Source organism: Papaver somniferum, chromosome 4, assembly GCF_003573695.1.
Source record: "Papaver somniferum cultivar HN1 chromosome 4, ASM357369v1, whole genome shotgun sequence".
NCBI lineage: Eukaryota > Viridiplantae > Streptophyta > Magnoliopsida > Ranunculales > Papaveraceae > Papaver > Papaver somniferum.
In genome coordinates, this window is record NC_039361.1 from 37,167,047 (window position 1) to 37,192,181 (window position 25,135).

Here is a 25,135-nt window from a genome sequence, read left to right on the forward strand (position 1 = left end):
CCCATTACGAATTCTCCATAACCCTTTGAACCGTTCGAGATGAAATTCAATGAATGGATAATTGTAAGTATCCGGAAAAAAAAGGACTTTGGTATAAAATTATGGGATTACTCACCTTTTCTCTTAGAGGATCACGAGGATGATGGTCGTACACCATATTTCTAACTACAGCATATTCTCGCATTGCACTTTTTATGTAGTTGAATCGAAACGCTCGATCTCTCCATTTTCGGTTATTAGGATTTGTCGTGCGTCCATAAAAGAATTCTCTAACTCTCTTCCAAAACATTGAATAGATTTCATTGGGACGTGCACAGAAAGTGCTACGAAAGATTTTACGAGATCCATATCTTCGTCCAGCTCCCATGCTACCATCGCCATTGATATCTTACTTTGAAATGAAATAGGAATTATTAGTCGCTAATTAAAAGTCATGGAGGACGTAGATGGAATGAAATATGACGACCTTAAGTGTTACATTTTACAGAGAGTTTTGATTTTAGAGTCGTTCCCTTGTTAACCAAACAACATAACGACTCTATGTGACCTACCTAAGAAGGGTCGTTAATCTGTATCACACTACCCTAACGATTTTTCATAACCTGGAAAAGTTGCAGGTTTGAGTCGTTATTGGTAGTGTCAATATACTGATGACCTCATAGAGTCGTTTGGGTATACACCCCCCGACTCTGACGACCCTTACACTGAGTTGTTCCATAGTGGTGATGATTTGACCACTTGGAGAAACAAACACACAAATCGAAGGGTATAAGATGTTTACCTGATTATTTTGAGCTTGGGGTTCCTCATTTTGAGGGTTGGTTCCTTCATTTTGAGCAATGGGATCTTCATTTGCACCAATATTCATGGCTTCCTCTATTAACATCTCTTTATCAAACATCCAATCCATAGGATTAGTTGAGGCAATCTCACCTTCAACACAATCATGGTTGTTATTTGAAGCTTCACCAACATCGTTCCCTCCACTAGAATCACTCATTTCTAAAAACCCTTACTTTTCCCACAAAAACTCCTCTTATTCTTCTCAACACACAAAAACACTATTATTTTTTCCCCCAAATTTTAACTCTTAAATCTGATTTTAACTTAAACAAACTAATTAGCTTAACTTAACTAATCATTAGCACTAATCACTTTGGGTAGTTTAGACATTTAAAAAATATTGGGATAAGGGTTAACCTCCAATTGTTATTTGATGACCCTTTTTTGTCTTGTAGTGTGAGGCCCCTAATTGTTTTTAGGGAGCCCCAATTAAACGAGGTTTATTTTCTCGAGTCTGTGAGTTGGTTTTGCTGGTGAGGTGGTGAATAAATTTTATTATGCCGAATATGATGAGAATTGTCATGAGAGTCATGAGACACAGTTTAGTAGAAAATCAATGGTAGATTTGAACCCTTCATTAGATGTTGGCCCTGATTGTTATTCTTTTGTCGGGTCTTGTAGTGGTTTAATTTGCTTAGAGAAATCTTTTGAACGTGGACCTTCTTATATCTGTAATCCAATCATGAGAGAATATATTACCCTTCCACGTTTTGAAGGATATTACAAGAGTGGATTTGGTTACAGCCATTCAACCAAGGAGTACAAGGTTGTTAGAATCTGTCTTCACCCGGACAAACCAAATTTTTCAATTTTTCAAGTATACACTCTTGGCAGCAGCAATGGATGGAGAAATTTGGGAGAGATGGAGTGGAAAGGTATGGATCTTCATGGACGTGAGGTGGGTGTGTTTGCAAATGAAGCTCTTCATTGGGTGAACCAGGACAAAAATAACATTCTTGCTTTCCATTTGGCTGATGAGAAGTTTAGTGAGCTTCCACTACCACCTCCTATGCGAAACTGTTATGCTATGCTTGGGGTTTTAGGTGATTTTCTAAGTGTTACTTATAGTGATAATCGTGGTGGTGAAATATGGTTAATGGAGAAGAACAAAAACTTGAGCTGTTGGAGTAAAGAGATTAGGTTTGATTCTTCGGGCAATGGAATATTATGGCCATTTGGGTATACGAGGAGTCGTAGGTTTCTGCTAAATGGGGGTAGCTGTCGGAGCAAAATTTATGTTTTCAAGTCAGAAGCTTCATCAACGAATATCGATTTTGGCAAGTAATTTTATGAAGTAATCCGTCACAAGAACACCTTAGTTTCATTAAAAGTATTAGGAGAAAAAGATGCAAAAACAATGCAATCCAATGAAAGAGCAAGCTCAAGTGAGGTGATAGATAGCAGTGCTTAGCCTTACAAGCATCAATTCGGAGTAAGATATCTCTAGGTAAGTATAAACTGATACCCTTCATTGAGATTTTAATCATTTCTGAGATTACTTTGTATCTTGTTATTATGCTATGAATATCTACGAACTGCTCTTGCTTAGTTGAAATCTTGTTTTCTCATTTTATTATGCTATGAATATCTATGAACTACTCTTGTTTAGTAATGATGTTATAATATCTATGCATTACTCTTGTAGCCTGTTACAAGCTATGTTGCTATGTTAATTGCACAATTTGCTAGCTATTTACAAGTTATAGTAAATCTTGATGGAGAATGTGATGCTTACATTGGTAAGCTTGTGTCGTGTTTAAAAACTAAGGAAATGGAGACCTATCCTGGTGGTCCTAGCTCCCTGTCATCTATTTGGTTCTTACTTCTCTGCTTAATCATATATCATATAAGGCTGCCATCTTAAGATTTAGCATGTGACTTTAATTTGCTGAATTCGTTCATTGAGAAAATATGTTGCTCCAGGTAGGAAATAATAGAAAATCCTGTCTTAGTTAGTCAGTGAATTTCATAAGAACTGTGAACACTAGCTTTTAGGCAGAACCTTGTCATGGTATGAGAAGGGGGAGATTATCTAGAGAGATAAAAAGGTGTCCAATTTTTAATAGTGTTCGCAGTTGTGATGAGAGTGGATATGCAGCTTAGAAAGAGAAAGAAACCCTCAACTATGATACTGTATACAGTTTCGATTAAAATCTGATGACTAAACAGTTTACTATGATACTGTATACAGTTTACTATCAGATAGCAAGACTTCGACCATCTGTATCATCTAGATTCAGTGTCACAGGTTCAGTAACATTTGAATCCCACAGGAATTCTGATGACTGATATATGCATGAGTCTGCTTTAGATCTGCATATCTCGATGCGCCCGTATCCGTTTTTATCCAAAACTCCATAGGTAAATTTTTTAATCCCTAAAGTGTACTTGCTGAGGTCATCTGAAACCATCTAGATTTTTGATACTAGTTGGCAGAAGTCTTTTCACGGTATGCAAACGGGGTGATGCTGCTTAGAAAGAAAAAGAAACTCTCACTATGATACTGTATACAGTTTCGATTGACCTTTGAGTTCAGTTTTTAAGTCTTGGGTCTGTTTCTCTGCGGTTGAAGTAAGATACGTCTCACTCTATTTGTACGTCACATTCTGTTGCCGGACAGAGTGAGGATTTAGACATTTTTTGTTGCTTAGTTGTTGAGTTCACCCACATTATCTAACATGATACGGGTGAGTAAAATTTCTTTCTGTAATCTAAACAGTCTAGTGTTATGGGTTTGATGTGAGACCTCATGACACACTATTTAATTGAACTTCCCTATCCTGGGTCTTATATAAACTATCGAATGGAGTAAATAGAACTGCACATAAATAGTGGGGAGATAGCTGATGCTTAGGCTTATGATGTCGTGCCATTTGCTCTTCTGATCTACTATATTCGTCAACAGAAATCCTGTGAATGCAGGAGTTATTTAGCAGAAGTAACAGCAATGGGAAGGAATGTCGACACGTAAGTAGGCACAAGCAGACATATAGACTGCAATTATTTTGTTTTGCTATCTGATAACATGCCACCTTTCTTGAGCATTATTCATTAAATGTGTTGCACTTGACATATATGAGTGGTGTAATTTATCCAAGTAATCACTTTGAGTCGTTGCAGTGCTTAGGATGCTAGTGAGTGATATGCTATGAGGAAATCATTGAGAACGTAGGCATGCTTGCAAATCTCCTACCTTCGTACATAAATATGTTAATAGAACAAAGAACATGTTGGCTGACACCTTAGATAAATCCAGTAGACAATCTGGTTTCTCATGTCTTGGTTAGTCTCTCCCCATTGTATTTTGGGTATGTTAAAAGAAAGAGACTTTGCCAAACACAATATAATGACTTAATTTTCTGAACGAAAAAAAGTATGCCTTGTCATATTACTCTGCAACCGATTGTGTGCGCTAGATACAAACTTGAAGGCAGGCTTTCAGGTAAGGAACCATCTGAAAAATCTTGTGAAGGTGAAAATGAGGTTGCTAAAGCGCATAACACAACCAAGGTTGGCTGAGTCCTGGTACCATATGCCATTTGAATGTTTTCTTTTTCTTATGTCTTTGCAGATATTATATGACCAAGTGGTGCCCTAATTTTTTTTTTTGGTTTGATTAATTTTGGTTTGTTAGAATGTTGGTACAAGAGAAAAAAGAAGACCATTTTACTGAAAAATGTAAATCAGAGTAACTTTTTGATTGTTTTTCCTCTTCAAGGTTAAGAAACTTAAAGAAATTAAGATGAGTACGTACCACCTACCCTACACCTAGTGGTCATTCATCCCATTCAGTCCTACGTACCGTCACCATGCAGCAGCAGATGTTAGCACAGTCTCTCTCTCTCTCTCTCTTTCTTTCTATCTTTTAACCACTGTACTGGCAATTCTCTACTAGCTTTTGAAATCGTCTTCACACAATAATAGAGGTTTACCACGGAGTAGTTACCATCGTAAATCATTCATTTCGTGCAGTCCTAGGTACCTTCATCATGCAGCAGCGTATGTTAGCACTTTGTTTCTTTATTTCTTTAAACTTGTGCGTGACGTAGTGTTGTATAGTGGGGGGTATTGTACTGTACTAGCCATTCTTTACTAGCTATTGCAACCATCCCATTTCAAGTTGAACCCATGTTATGGAGCCACGCCACTCCATGAAAGCTTAGTAACCAGTTGTATAAGGAGGACATGCTCATTGCTCACAACCCGGAGATTGATCTTTCAACTACTCTAGAATGCTACTCTTGTTTACAGCACCAAAACAGTGATAGGAAAACCAGATATGTTATTCAGACTAGGCAGTGGTTGAGTCAACCAGTTGTGTAGGAATTAGTGGGTTGTTTGGAAGGGGCATACGTCAATTCGTGACCTTACTGAACGTTTCTAGCGCAAATTATTTGATCTAAGATTGGTCAGTCAACACATGAACCTCGTCTACCATTTTGGTCAAGGGATTAGGTTGGTCAAGTGCTTGCACTTATCTAAGACCAAAAAAGTTTGGATTGTGAATATGTATAAACTGATACCCTTCATTGAGATTTTAATCATTTCTGAGATTACTTTGTATCTTGTCATTATGCTATGAATATCTACAAACTACTCTTGTTTAGTTGAAATCTTGTTTTGTCATTTTATTATGGTAGGTTTTGTTATTATTACACACAGCACCAAAACAGGGATAGGGAAACCAGTCCATATGTTAATCAGACTAGGCAGTGGTTGAGTCAACCAGTTGTGTACGTAGGAATTAGTGGGTTGTAATTTGTGACCATGCTGAACGTTTCTAGTGCCATGTATTTGATCAAGGGATTAGGTTGGTTAAGTGCTTGCACATTCCCCCATCATCAAGCGACAAGTTCAAATCAGATTTCGTGCAAAATTTAATTGGACATCCCTTTTCTTTAAAAGTTGATCTGAGATAGGTCACTCGGCACTTTAACCTAGTTTTGGCTGAGAACTGAGTGACAGGTGATGAGAACTTAGTACTGATTTCTAATAACTAGCCAGCACTAGACACTAGCTAGACCATGCGATTAGCCGATTTATGAACAATTCATTATCCATCAAAATATCAGATTTGGATTCAGTTTGCAGGAAAATGAGTAAAAAACTGCATAAACAAACCCAAAAGGCAATAAACCATCCTTCCACAGATCTGACAGTTTAAAGGAGGGACCGTTACTGTGCTACTTCTTTTCTCTTCCTAAGGGAAGAAAGGTGACCAGCGGTGACACTCCAGATACATGAGCAGTGGCAAGGAGGATTTCTTCCGTTCTGCCGGTAAGTAATGTTATTAATTTATTATTATTATTATAAATATTATCATATTATTGGATAACGATTATTACATGAAACAGGTTGTTGTGCTAGCCTACCAGCGAGCCTCATAAATAACCTTCCCAAGGGAGCCGAAGCGGGAGGAGTCTGAGATTATTATTATTTTATTTTATTTTTTTGTATATTTCCAGTTGGTAATATGAATTTCAATCCCAGATGCCATTTGAATCACTTCTTTTTCTTATGTCTTTGTAGATATTATATAACTTTTCGACCGTTTTTCCGCTTCAAGGTTAAGAAATTTAAGGAAATTAAGATGACTACGTGCCACCTACCCTACACCTAGTCATTCAACCCATGCAGTCCTACGTACCGTCACCATGCAGCAACGGATGTTAGCACTGTCTCCCTCTTTATTTTTATCTTTTAATCACTGTACTGGCAATTCTTTACTAGCTTTTGAAATCTTTTGAAATCGTCTTCAGAGTTCAGACTTTTCACACCATGGTTTTTAAAAGCGTAAGCTTCACGCTTCGGAGCGTATGCTTCAGCATTTCGCTCTGAAGCGGTCATGTGAAGCGTATTTTTCATGAAGCATACGCTTCACGTTTCGGAGAATACGCTCCTGCTTCAAATTTCAGCATTTCGCTGCCAATCAGTTATGTGAAGTGCGTTTTTTGACTTAGTCAACTCCTTTCTCACTTAAGTTATAAAGCTTTTAAAATAAAAATATGAGTTTTTTAAGGGGAAATCAAACACCCCACCTCCCACTGGCCTGGAGAAGGTTGAATTGGTGTGCGCACGTTTTGTTTTTGATAATAATTAGACTTATATAAAATATGTATAGATATTATCTTCCTAATAAATTTATAATTACTAGTTACGACTAATTTACATTCGCTTCAAACATTAATCATGAAACAACGCTTCACACTTCGATATACGCATCGCTTCCTAAAAATGAAAAACGCTTCACCCTCCGCTTCACGCTTTCAATATCTTGCTTCCCACAATAATAGAGGAGTAGTCACCATCGTAAATCATTCATTTCGTGCAGTCCTAGGTACAGTCATCATGCAACAACGTATATTAGCACTTTCTTTCTCTTAACCAGTGCGTGACGTACTGTAATGTTATTAATTTTTTATTTTATTTTTGTATTTTTCCAGTTGGTAATATGAATTTCAATCCCAGATGCCATTTGAATCTTTTTCTTGTTCTTATGTCTTTGCAGATATTACATGACTAAGTGGTTCCCTAATTATTTATTTTCCTTAATGTTGGTTTGTTAGAATGTTGGTACAAGAAAAAGAATACTGAAAAATGTAAATCACAAACATTTTTAGATTCTTCTTTTAAGGTTAAGAAACTTAAAGAAAGGCGAGTACGTACCACCTACTCCCCTACACCTAGTCCATGCAGTCCTACGTACCATTATCATGCAGCAGCGGACAATTCTTTACTAGCCTTTGAAATATTTTGAAATCGTCTTCACACAATAGTGTTTACCACGGAATAGTTACCATCGTCAGTCATTCATCATGCAGCAGCATATGTTAGCGTTTTCTTTTTTTCGTTCTTTTAACCGGTGCGTGACCGTAGTGTTGTATAGTGGGGGTATGTATTGTACTGTACTGGCAATTCTTTACTAGCTATTGAAATTATCCCATTTCAAATTCAAAGTTCAAAAATTCATTATAGACCATGTAACTGACCTGTACGAAAACCACACAGTAATAACTATGCCGGATCCCCTGTTTTTCTAATGTGAAAACTACAGGGAGATCCATTCTTACACATTTTTCTACTATAAAACTCACCCTCACAAAATCTCACGGGCGCACCCAAAAGCAGCCAACAAATTATTTGCAGGCCCAGAGTTTTCAAAATTCATTTATTTTCTTTTTTGTTTCCCAGTTTAGCCTCACTTTCAGTTTCAGTATATCCTGTTTATTTTCGAGAGATTGATTCAATTTACTCAGCAAGCTTTAGCCTCACTTGTCCTTGATTACTGAGAGAGATTCAATTTACTCAGCAAAGCTTCAGGTTCGTTCGTTTTTATTCCAATCTTTGATTCTGATTTTTTTTAATCCTTATTCGATTCTATGTTTTAGTTTCTGTAAGATTAGGATCTATTATTTTAGGTTTCCGAAGCTTAATTTAGTTTTTTGAATCGTTTTTTAGATCTTTTAAGCTTGTTTTTGAATTTTTGTTTATTTTCTAGGTTTTGAATTTGTTAACATCAATGTAGATCTTTTCGATTAAATTTTTTTGTTTCGATTTCATGTTCCGATGTTGACATACCAATTTACTAGGTTTTGCTTCTGTTCTGTTGGATTTTTTATTTGATTTGTTTTTCCATTCTTATTTTTGATCTGTTATCTGTTATTAATTTTGATATCCTGTTGATTTCTCATCTGATTATGGTTAATGTAGATTGTTTGCTGTTGTTGATTTGATCTTTTAATTTTGAGTAAGAATTTTTGTGAAGGAATATGCAGGATAGATATGTTTGGTTTTTTCTCTTTTGTGTTTTGCAGGGTGAAAATGCCTGTTGGTAGTGCACTAGCTGTAATTCACTACTTCAATGAATTCTTAGCACATCCTGTTGATGTCAACACAACTTTGGAGTCTTTGAAGACAGCCGTTTGCCAGAATTGGACTCGTTTATTACCGCATCATGTCAGATTTTCCTTTAATGATGGAAGCAAGTTTGTGCGAGTTGATTCTGATATTCTGCTTCAATGTTTTGTATCTCGTTGCCACTGTAAAGGTCAGAAGAGCTTTGATTTACTTGTCGAAGTTGGCTGTAATTCTTCCAGAAGTCGTAGTAGAGCTTCAAGTAGTCGTGTAATAGAACTGAACCCGAACAAGCTATGGTGAATTTCCTTGAAGATGGTTCTGTGCTTGTTAACAAGGTTCTTAGGACTGAAGGTTGGGATAAATTACTTGGTGAAGTTGGTAAAGTGTTTTTTGGAGGTGTAGTAGAGGTACGTATCGTAGTGAAGAAATACGAGTTAAAAGCTGGGCGTGTTCTTGTATATAACAAGAATGAACCTAGCAGGTTCTATGCAAAATTCTCAAAAGAAAATTTCCCTTGGGAGTATAAGGTTTGTGCTGTTGATGTTGAAAACAGGATGCTTAAGGTTAAGAAATATGAGTGCAGTCATACCTGTGGTGTTGGAACTGAAAGGCTTTTCCACAGGCTCAGCTGTAAATTTGTTTCTAGTCTGATCAAGGATGAAATCCGAAGTGATCCGAGTTTCAAAGCATCTGATTTGGCGAAGTTTTTCAAAACTAGCTACGGGATCAATGTGAAATACTACCAAGCTTACAACGGAAGAGAGAAAGTGTATGAGGATATATTTGGTGATGAAGCCATGTCGTATTCGCATCTTTCATGGTATGTAGATTCCATTCGCAGCACAAATCCAGGGAGTTGGATTAATTTTCAAGTTCAAACGGATGAACCTGAAGCGAACGAGGATAGTTCAGCTGAATTAGAAGATGAGGCACCTTCAAATAAGTTTTTGTGTCTTTTTATTGATTTCGAGGCATGCATCCATGGTTACCGTTACCTTGGCCCCATGGTTTATGTCGATGCTACCTTTCTTACAGGGACATATAGAGGATGCCTCATGGCTGTAACCGCTATCAATGCTGAAAATGGTAATTTTTCTGATAATGCATCCTTTTTATATATATGTGCATAATGTCTCATGCATTATTTATTTTTGATGCATAATGTCTTATGCATCATTTAGTTTAGATGCATAAGACATTATGCATTATTTGTTTTCACTTTTCTGGTTATGCATCATTTCTGTTTTAGATGCATAATGTCTTATGCATTATTTAGTTTCGATGCATAATGTCTTATGCATTATGGTTTTCATTTATTGATTTTATGCATCCTTTTTATGCACATGCATAATGTCTTATGCATCATTTAGTTTATATGCATAAGACATTATGCATTATTTGTTTTCACTTTTCTGGTTATGCATGATTTTCTGTTTTAGATGCATAATGTCTTATGCATTATTTAGTTTAGATGCATGAGCCATTATGCATTTTTTTAGCTGCACATACTTCATGTAGACGCTGGCTTGATTTTATATTTTTTTTCTGTGCAGGCTTCTTCCCACTAACCATGGCCCTGGTACCTGGTGAAGATAATGATAACTGGGAATGGTTCATGAGGAATTTGAGTAATGTTCTTGATCATGATCAAAGGCCAATCACATTTTTATCTGATCGTGCAGAAGGATTAAAGAGAACGATTCCATTTTACTTTCCTGGAGCCTTCCATAGTTTCTGCTATTATCATCTTAAGATGAACTTACCTATTAATGCATATGACGAAAGGTATGGTGCAGTTATTGATTCATTTCAAGCTGCTGCTTATGCTCTTAGTCGCGAAGGTTTCCAAACTGCCATCGCTACTATTAGGGTTCTTGGTTGTGGTTGGGTTGCCGACTATATTGAAGATATCCCTCCAGAGAAGTGGTAAAATGCCTTTTTCCAGGGTTGTAAGTATGGTAGGACATCTTCTACTCTTGCTGAATCCTTCAATAGTTGGATGAAGGTACACAAGAAGCTCCCTGCAAATGCTCTTCTTGATCAGATAAGGAAGGATGTGATGAGTATGATGTCAGAAAGGCGGAATACGGGTAATAGTTTCATAACAATTCTCACACCGAAGAATGAAAATAAGATGAAGGCTCTTATTGATGGGGGTTTAACCTGGCTGGTTATACAGTCCGATACTCATGTTTATGAAGTGGAAGGAGGGGACAGTTATCATAGTGTTAACCTTGAGGCAAGGACATGTACCTGTCAGAGGTGGCGCGTCTATGGGTTTCCATGTGTGCATGCTTTCGCATCGATAACAATGTCTGGTTCTAATCCATATGATTTTGTTGAACCTTATTTCACTACTTCATACTTCAATAATGCCTACAGTCATGCAATTCATCCTATTCCGAACTATAACAGGCCTGAAGTTTATGAAGGTAATGATATTATCGATATACCTGATGTTAGGAGGCCGCCAGGGAGACCACAAGCTAATAGGCATTTGAGCAGATATGAGAAGCCGCCCAGGAGAGCTATTCGCTGTGGTAATTGTTTTAAGCTTGGTCATCATAACAAGCAAACATGTACGAATCCTACCTGTTACAAGAAGCTTCCGAAGCCGCCGAAGCAGCCTAAGAGAAGTTAAAGAAGAGCAATTATCTTGTTTGTTTCTTCAGACTATTACTTTTATGTTTGAACCTTATTCATTTTTATTTCATTAGTTTCTGTATTAGTTTTTATGAACAAGTACTTTTTCTGTACTTAGTTTCTTTTTTGTATTGGTTTTATGAAAAATAATTTTTTTTTGCACTGTGTGTTTTTCTGCTTCTATCAGATAATATTTTCATTTTTATTCTTAAATGCATAATGGATTATGCTTTAGTTTTTGATGATGCATAACTTGTTATGCATTAGTTTTTATGATGCATAACATATTATGCGTTATTGTTTTGAAGATGCATAATCTCTTATGCATTGTTTTTCGACGATGCACGATCTGTTATGCATTTATTCTTTTAAAGATGGTGTCATAACGACTCATGCAAATGTGGTTCCTTCATGCATCTGCATCTGCATAACAAGTCATGCGTATGCATAACAAGTCATGCACATTTATTTTATTAGGAATAACATGTTATTCATGTTTATTTTGTTGCATAACTTGTTATTTAGATGTTTATATGTAACCTGTTGTTCCTTCATTTTCCTTGTAAGATTTATATCATAGTACAGTTAAATGAAATAAGATTGCAGCAAATAGAAACACTGAAACCAACATTGATATATAATAAATATATATATAAACATCGACAAGATAACATAAGTTGTTCTGACAAGAACTACTAACTACTTTCCCATTAGTTTTCACTCCCAAGTTAAATTTCTCAACATACCAACAACACACAGGTTGTTAAAACAAAGTTACGTTTGAGCCTTTCTATTATGCAGCTTCACATTTGACGCTCAGCTTCATCACATTGACGCGCAATATCATCTCAGATGTCTTCATTGGCATCTATCGCCCAACTGTTTCTAATATCCGTCAGCATTTTCAATACCAGACTTACTCTTTTCTTGTTGGCTTTTTCTACTGCATCTTCCTTTCCCAACTTCAGCCATTTGTCCCTGACTTGAGACTTCATGCTCATCTTCATATAATAGCATACAAATATGAGGCAGTCGGGGTGATGACCTTGTTCAGGAACAATCTTGGTAAAAATATCCTTGTATACAAGCGGTTCTCGCTTTATATCCACGATTTGTGGTGATAGATTCAGTTCGTCATATCTTTGGATCAAATACGGCATACAAGCCTTTTCCATTATGAGAGCTTGTTTCTTGCAGTTAGATTTATAGCCTTCAACACTGTTATAGTAGTTCCACTCACCCTCTGAAAAGTCATACTCTAACAATGTCCAATGTGTACCAGCAGGGTTTTCCTTTGTCATATAGTTCATTGGAATGAACATTCTCTCAACTTCAATAGGGAGATTCAAGATGAATTCTCCAACAAATTTGGCAATCCCATCTTTCTCCTTTGTTTTAACAAAGAACTGCAAAAGAAATATTTTTTAGGAAAAAAAAGTTAGTGGATGCAATTGAAAGGGTGCACAACAGGTGTAGAAAACAATGCTGAATAACTTTTTATGCAGTTCAATCTAGTTGCATAACATTTTATGCTGAAGTAATTATATGGGCATAAGATAATATGCAGGAATGACTTGTTATGCAGCAAAATGATTTTATTTTCTTGACTTACCCAAGCATCTGGCGTCATGAATGCAGACTCCGCATACCTATGTTCAACACTATCAGCCATCTTTTCATTTTCCCGCTTCTTGAACAACCTATAACTGTAGTAGCGTACTACTTGGTCTTCTAAGTATTCGTTGTTCATTATCTGCCTTATTATATCTCCGTGAATCCGAATATCCCACAAGTACGGGTCTTCTCCTTCTCTGATACTCCAAGCCGAATTTCTGCAGATGATATAAGACACAATTGGTGAGATGTTTTATTCAAGTGACATGCGGCAGAACCATAAACTAGAGGGTTGTGTTATGCATGGTTTTTTTTTTAAGCATAACTTGTTATGCATTTATTTCATAAGAAGCATAACCTGTAATGCATTGATTTCTTAAACAAACATAATAAATATAACAACATTTTTTGCATAACTGAACATGCATTAAACATTGGAGCTGCATAACATGTGATGTAGATATTTTAAACAATGCATAACTAACCATGCATTAAACATTGGGAGTTGCATGACATATTATGCAAACAAGCATAAAGGTATTTTTGATGTACTTACAGGCTGTTGGCATTCTCAAAGTATGTCTCCAGTACTTCCATCATGGCTGGTTCTATTGTATCCTTGTAATCTTGAAAGCATTCCATTGTTTCCAGCGGAGGTAATTTTCTGAACGGCAAGCCAGCAGACGTACGAGGATTTTCTTCTTCAACTTTATTCTCACCAGGCTTGTCTTTTTTCTTCTTCTGCTTCCCTAGATCACAATATTTGAGTAGTACACTGGTTGTCCTTTGATTCCATGTTGTCCTTTCCTTGATTCTTCTTACCTTGCTTCCTGGTTGCTTCCCATCCTCTTCTTCCTTGTTTGCTTTTCGCTTCAATACTGACTTTTTCTTCAATGGTGACCTCTTCAAAAGTTATGTTCTTGGTACAAACTCCCCTCCTACATCTTCTTCCTAGAGATTCATGTAACCAAAATGTGTTAGATATAAACAGTTTATTATGAAATTAAGTAAATAGTTGATTAAACAACAAAACAACAATATAATAAACAGTTTATAGTTGATTAAAAATAATAAGTAGTACATAGTTGATTTGACGTTAATAAAAATACCATAATAAAAGATGTTGTATTTTAGGTACCAGGTTTTTTGAAACGGTCTCCATCTCAGCATCTTCATTATAGCCTTTTTCTTTTTCAGCATCTTGTGTGGCACCAGGAGTTAAAGGATTCTCAACCACCATCTCCTTCTCTGCATCAACAACCATCTCAACAGCTACTTGTTGTGGCTTTTCAGCCACTGGCTCTTCTGGTTGTTGTGGTTCTTCAGTTTGATGTTGTGGTATCTCAACAGCGGGTTGTTGCAGATTTTCAGCTTGCTCTTGTGGTCCACCAGCATCATCTTTAATTGCAGCAGCAGGTTGTGATAAATGCAGATTAAATGTGGGCACCACATATTCTTCTGCTTTCTTCTGAGTTTCTGGAAGAATGTCATCATCACCAACGGCCAAAAAGTCTCTTTCCTGTGCTTCAAGTCTTTCTTGTGTTGTTGCTATATTTGGTGTTGTCTCCAATTCCACTTGAGTTTCTGTTTCCTTGTCGTCGCTGGAGAGATTAACAGCTTTTTCCATGTCCATGAACTTGAAAGGTGAAGACTGGATACCTTGACTAGACGTTTGGTCTTGGCTATCGAGTCTGATAACTTATGGAACTGATTCTTGTGTAGGTGGTTCAGTTGAAGATACCAGTTCAACAAGAGTCTTATTCCTTGGCAAGTTTTGGCTCAGTGGGTCGCTTGGCTCAGCTGATGATACATTGACACTAGGTCCACCTGACGACTCCTCCTGCACTTCTATGTTGCCACAATCAACGAGCAATTCCTTCACGTAATTATACAACTTTTCATTTAAGTCTACTCCACTCTGTCTATTCCTCTCCTGAGTCTGCTTCATGTCTTTCAGCTTTGCTTCAATGATCTGCAACCTTGCTTCAGCACAATCGGGTGGACACGTTTCTTGTTCAATGATCTTAATCGCATCCAGAAATGCTTCTTCATACTTGTCCCTGTTATCTTCAAGATTCATTGCGACGAGATCATATATCTCTTTCCTTTTTCTTGGTTTTCTTGGTTCACAGAATTCCATCTCCATTGCACAATAATCATCTCTAAATTTCTCATTATACTGCAACATGATTAATGACACTCATCAAAGGAATGCATAAAAAATATAACAACATTTTTTATATGCATAACCTGTGATGCAGCTAATCTAAACAATTCATAACTAGTCATGCATTTAATATTGAACTGAATAATATGTCATGCATTGATTTGTTAAGGTGCATTACTTATTATGCATTTAAAAACACAACCCTGCTTAACTCCTTTTCAATAGTGAAAAATGCATAACTGGTCATGCATTCATATATTGGGCTGCATAACATGTTATGCATTGATTTATTAAGGTGCATAACTAGTCATGCATTTAATATTGGAACTGAATAATATGTCATGCATTGATTTTTGTTAAGGTGCATAACTTATTATGCATTTAAAAAAACAACCCTGCTTAACTCCTTTTCAATATTGAAAAATGCATAACCGGTCATGTATTCATATAATGGGCTGCATAACATGTTATGCATTGATTTATTAAGGTGCATAACTTATTATGCAGTTATCATTTTTTGCTAACGTAACTTATTATGCATGCATTTTTAAGGAATTTAGAGATACAGTCATAGATGCATGAAGGTCATTATAAATCATGAAATGCTCACAAACAGGTACCTTTAAGAACGTAATATTCTTCTTGAGCATTGCTTTCTTCATTGCTGCCAAGTCCCACTTCGCAGCTCTCGGTGTAGCATTGGAAATGACTTTGACGATGTCTGATGATATCTCATCTATGTTAGAATGCTCAGCCAACCAAAGCTGCAAAAAATAATAACTAATAAGATATTCTGTATCCAAGAAAGTAATATTTATTGACAGGTGTTATGAAAGTAAAAAAAAAAACTAACTCACAAGAGAATATATAGTGCAACCCCTGCAATTCCTGATATGAAGATTGTTTCTTTTGACAGTCTTGATGCTCTCCATCAGGTGTTCATGAATAAGATCAGGAAAAGAGACGGAGTCCATGGTTTCCAAATCCTTAACCAAACCAACATACGAGACATCTAAATTGTCTCCACTTGAACGACAAAAGAACAAGACGACTAGCATGTAAAGGCAGATAAGGCAGACAACTTCTTCTTCATGACCTTTCTTATCAAGTTTTTCCAACACCAGCCTTTCAATATCATCTATCCACACCTTTGTTACCCGTGCTTTGGGATCTTTGCTGATAAATCCTGGCTTTGTTTTGAATGGGAATTGCTTGACGAGGGGATGTGACTGATTCATCTTTATCTCTGCCTTCGAAGTCAGAATATCATTTCCTCTGTCTCCTTCAATTATTGGAATCAGAAATGTAACAGCAAGATCACTAGACGTTGATGCTATGGACTTGTTTTCAGACAACTTGAATGAATGTTGATTCAATTCTTCATGGTCATATGATAGAAAGACTTCATCCATCAGCTTGTTGCTCTTACCATCCAAGTATGCCATGTTTGCAGCATACAACCAGTTATAGAACTTTCCAAACACACACACATTCATCATGTTAGCCTGCAACGGATTCAAACCACCTCTGTCTTTTATCTTACTAAACAAGTGACCTACCCTAAGGAAACCTGCTCTATAAGTACCTCCTTGAACTGTAGATTTGGTTTTAGGTTTAACTGCGTAAAAAAAAGAACAAAAAAAATGCATTTTAGAACTGCTATTTAGAACAACAAAGGAATGCATAACAAATATAACAACATTGTTTTATATGCATAACCTGTGATGCAGCAAGTCTAAACAATGCATAACATGTTATGCATTGATTTATTAAGGTGCATAACTAGTCATGCATTTAATATTGGAACTGAATAATATGTCATGCATTGATTTGTTAAGGTGCATAACTTATTATGCATTTAAAAACACAACCCTGCTTAACTCCTTTTCAATATTGAAAAATGCACAACCGGTCATGCATTCATATATTTGGCTGCATAACATGTTATGCATTGATTTATTAAGGTGCATAATTAGTCATGCATTTAATATTGGAACTGAATAATATGTCATGCATTGATTTGTTAAGGTGCATAACTGATGCATAACAGGAACAAGAAGGAATTCAACGCACCTTGTTTATAGACAACACATTTCTTATTAGATTCAAAGCAAATCTTACCATCTTCGGCATCATTTGTATTATCATCCTCATTATCTGCATCACCCAATACTTCCTTTGGTGCAACTTTCTTTGCTTTCTTTGCCTTGATTTGCATCTCCTTCAGTGTTTCGACACTATCAATTTCTTCTTGTTCATCTTCAACGTCAGAAGGTAAAATCACATTGAGGAGAAAATTATGTTAAAATCGAAGAAGAATAAAGTGATAACTCATAAAAAATTATGGGTATTCAGGATTAAAAAAAAAATAAATTCAAAAAAAAACAAAATCAAACACTGACAGATGAAGCTAATGATAAATCTCACCGGGTTTTTTCTGTTTCTTCGACTTCATTTTTCCTTTTACATCTGAAGCATCAAGAACAAAAATTAAAATAAAAAATCAATAAAATCAATAAAATCAAATGTACCGAATGCATGCAAGAATAAGATCGATTAAACTAGTTTTAGTACCTAATTTCTTCTCTTTTGATTTCTGAAGACGTGTTTTTGTCGGTGTTTCATCCATTTTGGTTCTACTGAATTCTAGGGTTGATGTTTTTTAGAGTTTGAAATTGATTTTTAGGGTTTTATCAACTTCAATAATCAATCATCCGTTACAGTGTTAATGGAGGAATAGGAATAGAAAAACGGATGAAGAAAAAATGAGAAGAACGGATGAAGAAAAAATGAGAAGAAGAGAAAAGAAATGGTTCCGACCGTTTTTGGGAGTTAATAAAACCGCTGAAGGGTAATTGAGGAACTCTGCATGTTTTTAATGATTTTAAGTAATGTTGGGCGCCACTGTAGGGAAAAGTAATTCTGGGCCTGGCGGTAAGAAAAAAAAGAATTCTGGACCTGCGCCTAAGTTCCCCTTTTCTAATGAGGGTGGGGCCCATTTCACACAATCATATTGTTTACTAGGGAGCCTAGTTAGTAAGTTCGCGAATGATTCGCGAATGATTGGCGAATTTTTCCGTATCGCGAATTTTACCGTTTTATTCGCGTACGTTTGCAACTCCGAACCCAAGACGCGTATTATGTGGCATTTTCGGATTATTCGCGAATCGTTCACGAACTTTACGTATCCCGAATGATACGTCCGTTTAATTTGACAAAAATTCTTTAGCTTTTATGTTTTCAAAGGTCCTATTTTTTTGGGCTTTACTGCCTCCCAAGCATACACGGCCCAATATTAGACGTTGTTGTAATTTTTGTGAAACAAAAATGACAGAAGAGATTTGAAGGTGAAGGTGAGAGATTTAAACCACTATACCACGTCCTCTTTGATGACTAATATTGTATATATTATTAATATCATCATTTTAAGTTTATTTGTTCTTTAAATAACTCACATGTATGCATAAAAATTAGTCTATGACCTTATAAATACTAATTATTTATTATATATAGATACCGAATTTTCAGATCCGAACTCATATTTATAAATCGAATTGTACACGTACGTATGCCGTTCCGAATTACTGACGAATCACGTTCCGTTGACCGAATTTTGGACCGAATTTGAGTTTTACAAAACCGTATAATACTCGTACTTTTACCGTTCCGTATGTTTGCCGAATCCCGAATTACTAACTAGGCTAGGGAGTTACCATCGTACTAGACTTCAACTCTTTTTCTTTTCGTGCTATCTTTATAAAATTACATAAAATGGTTTACTGCACTAGAGATCCACTTTTTCTTGTGCGTGCCTTCTTTTATACAAAAATTCAAAAAAGAAAATTTTGAATCCCGGTGACAAATAATGTCGTTTCTGGTTGGCTCATCACTGTCAATCCAGAGCATGCAAACATAGCAGGGACCAAAGCACAAATACAACATTAGTTAAGGTGCCAACGAGTAAGCATATCTACAGTAAATCTAAAGGTGTAAAATGTGTCGAGATGTGCCGGCTCCAGCACACAAAGAGGGGTATGCTGAATGTTTCTCGTATCGTCTTGTGCCGCGGCAGCGTGTCGCATGTCAAAAAATAGGCGTGTCGTGCTTTTAAAAATAATCATGATGTGTTGTGTTGTGATGTGGCGGCGTACTTATTTCAAGTTTTCCATGTTCCCTAAATATTTGTGTATTGAGTGGGATTCAGTGAATTTTTGAGATGATTTTAATACAGCTGGCACAGTAATCAAAATTTTGCAAATAATATTTACATGTTACAAAATATATTACAAAATTTTATTCTTGAAAGGTAGGCATGAATTTTTCATGATAACTATTATATTAATACTTATACTATAAATATTATTGTTGCACGTATATCCTGGCTCTACGAGAGAATATTTTGAAATGTCCTAAACAAATAAGACCGACAAGGTAACGTGCAAGTAGAGGTATTGAAGCTATGGTGATGGGGTTATAAAGGGAGAATTGCCGCACACCATTCTGTTTTTAAGGCTTGGCAAAAGAAATTCATCATGTGATTCAATCTGAATTAAGGTATTGTTGATATCAGTGCCCAAGTTTCTAATGATTACTGATTTAATTTTCTTAGTTTGTATATTTCCAGTTGGTAATATGAATTTCAATCCAGATGCCATTTGAGTCTTTTCTTTTTGTTATGTCTTTGCAGATGTTATATGACCAAGTGGTGCCCTAATTTTGATTAAATTTGGTTTGTTAGAATGTTGGTACAAGAAAAAGAAGACCATTTTACTGAAAAATGTAAATCAGGTAAACTTTTCGATTGTTTTTCCTCCTTAAGGTTAGGAAAACTTAAAGAAAGATGAGTACGTACCACCTACCCTACCACTTAGTCATTCATCCCATGCAGTCGGAAGTCCTACGTACCGTCACCATGCAGCAGCGGATGTTATCACAGTCTCTTTCTTCTTTCTTTTAACCAGTGCGTGACGTACTGTATTGGCAATTCTTACTAGCTTTTAATATCTTCTGAAATCGTCTTCACACAGTAATAGAGTTTTAAACTTTTTACCATGGATTAGTTATCATCGCAAGTCATTCATCACATGCAGTCCGTGCCTTGGTACCGTCATCATGCAGCAGCGTATGTTAGCACTTTCTTTCTTTCTACTGGTGCGTGACGTAGGTTGTATAGTTGGGGTATTGTACTGTACTGGTTGGTTCAAAAAATCTCGATAGACCGGGTAAATGAAGTACACGAAAGCCACTCTCATAACTAGGGCTGAGCATAAAAACCGTAACCACGGTTTTATCCGTATCTGTCCGCAAATTTGCGGGTGAAAACCAATCCGCTAGAGTTATGGACCGGACACGGGTGCAATCTCAAATCCGCACGCGGTGCGGTTACGGTTGCGGGTGTAATCTCAAATCCGTGGATTAACCGCACCGTAGGACAATTAGGGAATTTAGTAAATGTATTAAGGATATTATGGGAAGTTGGATGTTTATATATAAACATCTTTACATTTGTAAACCCTAATGATTTTTTTTCTTCGAGAGGAACCGAACAGACCTCTTCTCCTCTCCTTCCTATCTTCGATTCTTCTTCAATTAGGTTTAATTTTGATTACAGAGAAATCCGGAATTTTCAGTTTTGATTCAGAGAAGTAAGTAACGATTAACTTCAGTATTAAATTCAGTTTTGATTACAGAGAAATTATGTTTTTTGATTTTTTTCCCCCAAATCGATTGCATGTTAGGATTCAATCAATTTCTTCGCCATTGGTTCTTCGGTATTAACTTTCAATGTCTGTTTCATGTTGCAGAGATTTAGTTTCAGAAAATGGTGAAGTGAAGAATATACCTTCAACGAGATTTAGTTGCAGTTGACTTGATTGATAAACAAGTGAGGTAATGAAACACAACCCTTGTTTACTAATGAAAATTTAGTTTCTGTTTACTAATTTTTGGTTTGAAAATGAATTTTGTTATTTGAATGGAGATTAGGGTTTGTTATTTGAATGAATTTTGTTAGGTTATACTAAAAGTAAAGTTTGTGACTGTACCGATAATGATGTTGCAATATCTACTGTCAATGGGTATGAACAGGAGAATCTGAGAGCAGATGGCTTATTTCTCTGCCACGATCAATGCTTTACCGATTCCAACCTTTTGCTTTTTGCAACTTCTTTCAAAGTTGTCAATTATAGTCCGAATGAATGTTTCTGGAAAATTCATACTTCAAAATTCGGGTTTAAGTTTTGATTTTTTATACTTTGTAAAGTTTGTATTACTTATTCCCACTTGCAGGAGGTTGGAAGGTTCCATGACTTAGAGAAGGTCCATGGATATGATGGAATATGGAAGGTTTGTCCTGTCAAAATTTGAATTAGAATTCTCACAAACAAAAATAGCAGACCATTTGTTATGCAAAAATTGTATGTAGTTTGTTGCATAATATCTCAGTTTCTTTATCTATGGTTTGGTTTAGCTGATTTCTTATTGGTCTTTCTGTATTACTTTTTAGAAAGCAACTATGGTGATAACCCACAAGTGTGCTTTTCTTGGACAATTAGAAACATAATTTCTTTGTGAAGTTGCAGATGCATATATGACAAGCGATTGATGGATGCGCCATTTTTGGTTAACACAACTAGGTACCTCTTTCCTTTTTTATATGGATGGCTCTTTTGTCTTTTTGGATGAAGCTCATTGCAGAATTAGTTAAATTCATCTTGGTTTTCATAAAAATTGGTTGTGGTCAGTCTTATATATACACTCTGAGTGGATGGATTATCAGATACCTTCTGTTGAATAAAAACGATATAGGGGGTTCTAACTCTCATGGAACAACAAACATGAACAACCATATAAAGCAAAGAAGGTGTCCTAACCATATGAAGCAAAGAAGGTGTCCTAAAATTGACTTAGGTAAATCTCAAACCTTGCTTCCTTTGTTTTTGTATCCTTCTCTTTGTGATCATCCTTGCACTAATTAAGTTGATTTATCAAACCTTGCTATATTTTGATGTGATGCTACAACTTTGGGGCCTATGGGTCATAACTTTTGTGTGCAAATGTGACTTGATCAGTTCATTATAGGGTCTGCGGGCATAACTTTCTATTAGTCTCCTTGGAATTTGATTAGTCATAATCAATCTTAATACTTTGGCTTGTTGTTCCTCAATGTCGATTGGGTCTGCGGTCTAGTTGTGATCAACCCTTTTAAATGGTCTTTACTAACCAATGTTGATTGGTTTTTGTTTCTTCTTGTTTATTGCTGCCTTATATCTGTTTGTGACATTGGTTCCTTCGGCTTATGATATATCAAATCAAATTAGGAACTTATGATCATAATGATTCCTAAATTTAGTGTTTACTGATTATCTATAACTCCTCATTTTACAGATGCGGCATCAATCTTGCAGGAAATTCCAGACATATCTATCATGGATTGAATAAACTAGTACTCGAATCCAAGGTCTCTTTTTCAGTTTTTGGCATCAGAGATTCATATGGCTTTGCACCAGACTTGTTGCATTTGAATTAGTACTCTTTTGTGTTAACTGTTAACTATCTTATGTCCTTCGTTGCTTTTGAATTACTGAATTAGTACTCTTTTGCTTTTGAATTAATGAATTAGTACTCTTTCTGTACTTAGTTTTTTTTTGATGTATTGTGATCAAATCCGCGGTTAATCCGCAACCGGCCCGCAAAATCTGCTGATCCGCAGAGGGAAAATCCGCGGGTGATTGGGCCGGTCACGGTTTGAATTCCCAAATCCGCAACTTTGACGGTTTGGTTGCGGGTGACCCCTAATCCGCAACCGTCCGTCCGTTGCTAACCCCTACTCATAACTACACCCAAAAATGGGATCCCCTGTTTTCCTAACGAGGGTTGGGCCCTTTTCACACAATCATAGAGTGTTTACCGGTTACACTCATACTCGCCCAATGGTTACACTCCCGATGGTTCCCACGACGGTATCTCTACCGCCTGCACCAGCGATACCATTCACCCATGTGAACCACCCAAATGGTCATTCTAGTCATGAGAGCACCGATCCACATTACTGGCCATCTTAGAGAACCAAAGAAGGTAGGAAGAAAACCTAAGGGAATTACATAGGCGGAATGCGACACTTGAGTATGAAAACTACCAGCTGCGGAATCACAGGTCAAGGTCTCGGGGATCTTCTAGCCGAGGCGCATCTAGTAACCAAACCCGACCAGGACAAGCTCTGATACCACCACCTATAGGGTCGACCCCAAATCCCAACCCGATAAGGGGAGGTTATGGTCCTCCTGAGAGATCGTCAACAGAAGAGGATGCACCCGATCAAAGTAGGAGATCAAGTGACACTACGGAGGCCAAGCTTCGGGAGCTAGAGGAAAAGATCAAAAAGTTATCAGGAAACAGTGAATTTTTGAGATGATTTTGATATAGCTGGCACACTAATCAAAATTTTGCAAATAATATCCTCGTGGAATCAACTGTATTATAAAAATATCTGAACTTGTTGTTTATTTGTTTTACAGAAAACCATAGCTCAGACCAAGTTTACTGAAGAAAGCGGAAGATAGTTTAAGCAATTTGAATGTTATGAACTGTACAAAGAGAATTTCGCTGGATTTGATGTAGTTTGATGTTATTTGCAGGTTTAATTAAATTGTAATAAATTTCGCTTAATCTTAAGTGGAAATCTATTTTCATTCATTGATGCCAATTCTTTTGCAAGATATAAACTTAGGAAATAAACGTACTAAACAACTTCAATAAAAATCGAGTACAAGTTTTGGCCTCCTATTTATCTTCATTCGGCATATCTTCTTTTCAACACGCTCTTTGACAGTTTCTCCTTTGTTTTTGATTTTTGTTGTTGTTAAATTTCAAAACTGGAGCTCTTCTTTGTCTTTTAGCGGAACATTTTCTTGGAGCAACTTGAAAAACTTGCACTTCCCTCTTACAATTTTCAATCTTTTTAAAACTCTTACATATCTTAGAAACATCAGCTTCAAGTTTTGCATCACAAAAAAGTGTGATCGCCTTTTCACCCATTGAGGAATAGATTTTAGAAGAGAAAATTCAAGATAGGTGAATTTTGGTGTGAGTGAATTGTTTGGAATCGACGGTAACTTATAGAAGTAAAAATGAATTTTGAATTTAAAAAAAAAATACCCGTTGGAGTTTTTGTTACAAACGTCAGCGCGCTGCTCTCAAGCGCCCCAATGAAGCTTTGAGCGCCAGCGCTTTAGCTACGTATGCTAGAGTTTTTCCTGCGGTCGCGCGCTTAATTACCACATGCCGAGTGCTTTACTATAGTGGAAAAGCCAGTTTGGCCATCCACCTGGATGAACACAAAGATTGATTTGTTCATTCCCATAGGAATTGCCCTTAGAATACTAGGTATTTAGAAAAGAAATCACCAGGATACCATCGCAAGTCATTCATCACATGCAGTCCTTGCCTTGGTACCGTCATCATGCAGCAGCGTACGTTAGCACTTTCTTTCTTTCTACCGGTGCGTGACGTAGGTTGTATAGTTGGGGTATTGTACTGTACTGGTTGGTTCAAAAAATCTCGATAGACCGGGTAAATGAAGTACACGAAAACCACTCTCATAACTATACCCAAAAATGGGATCCCCTGTTTTCCTAACGAGGGTTGGGCCCTTTTCACACAATCATAGAGTGTTTACTGGCTACACTCGTACTGGACTGTAACTTTTTCTCTTGTGTTTTGTTTACGACACCCTTTGGACCTCTATATAAACATACTAAGTTTCTATGTAATTTATTCTACATCTCTGTCTCCATTTCCTTCCTCCTCTTGTTTACGCTTCTCTCCATTCTAACATCAAACTCTTTCTTTAAACAATAAAGAAAAGGAAAGAAAAGAAGAAGTAATACCATGTCTACCAGTAGAAAATCTTCTCAATAAGGAAACAAGTGGATAATAGCCAGAAATATAGATGTGTTGCATGTGGAGAAGGAATAGTTGCCTAGTTTAATTGGGGGCCATAATTTCTAATTG

At 36.5% G+C, this 25,135-nt stretch overlaps 1 protein-coding gene across 1 annotated transcript; it reads left to right on the forward strand.

Annotated features, from left to right (window-relative positions):
* Positions 1 to 1,399: 1,399 nt before the first annotated feature.
* On the forward strand, positions 1,400 to 2,128 carry LOC113272348 (F-box protein At3g07870-like). Its single transcript, XM_026522198.1, has one exon. The coding sequence runs from the start codon at positions 1,400 to 1,402 to the stop codon at positions 2,126 to 2,128; it is 729 nt and encodes a 242-aa protein (XP_026377983.1).
* The last annotated feature ends 23,007 nt before the right edge of the window (positions 2,129 to 25,135 follow it).

Excerpts from the sequence above, each read along its gene's own strand:
- LOC113272348 (XM_026522198.1), top strand. The coding sequence starts at position 1,400 with ATGGTAGATTTGAACCCTTCATTAGATGTTGGCCCTGATTGTTATTCT.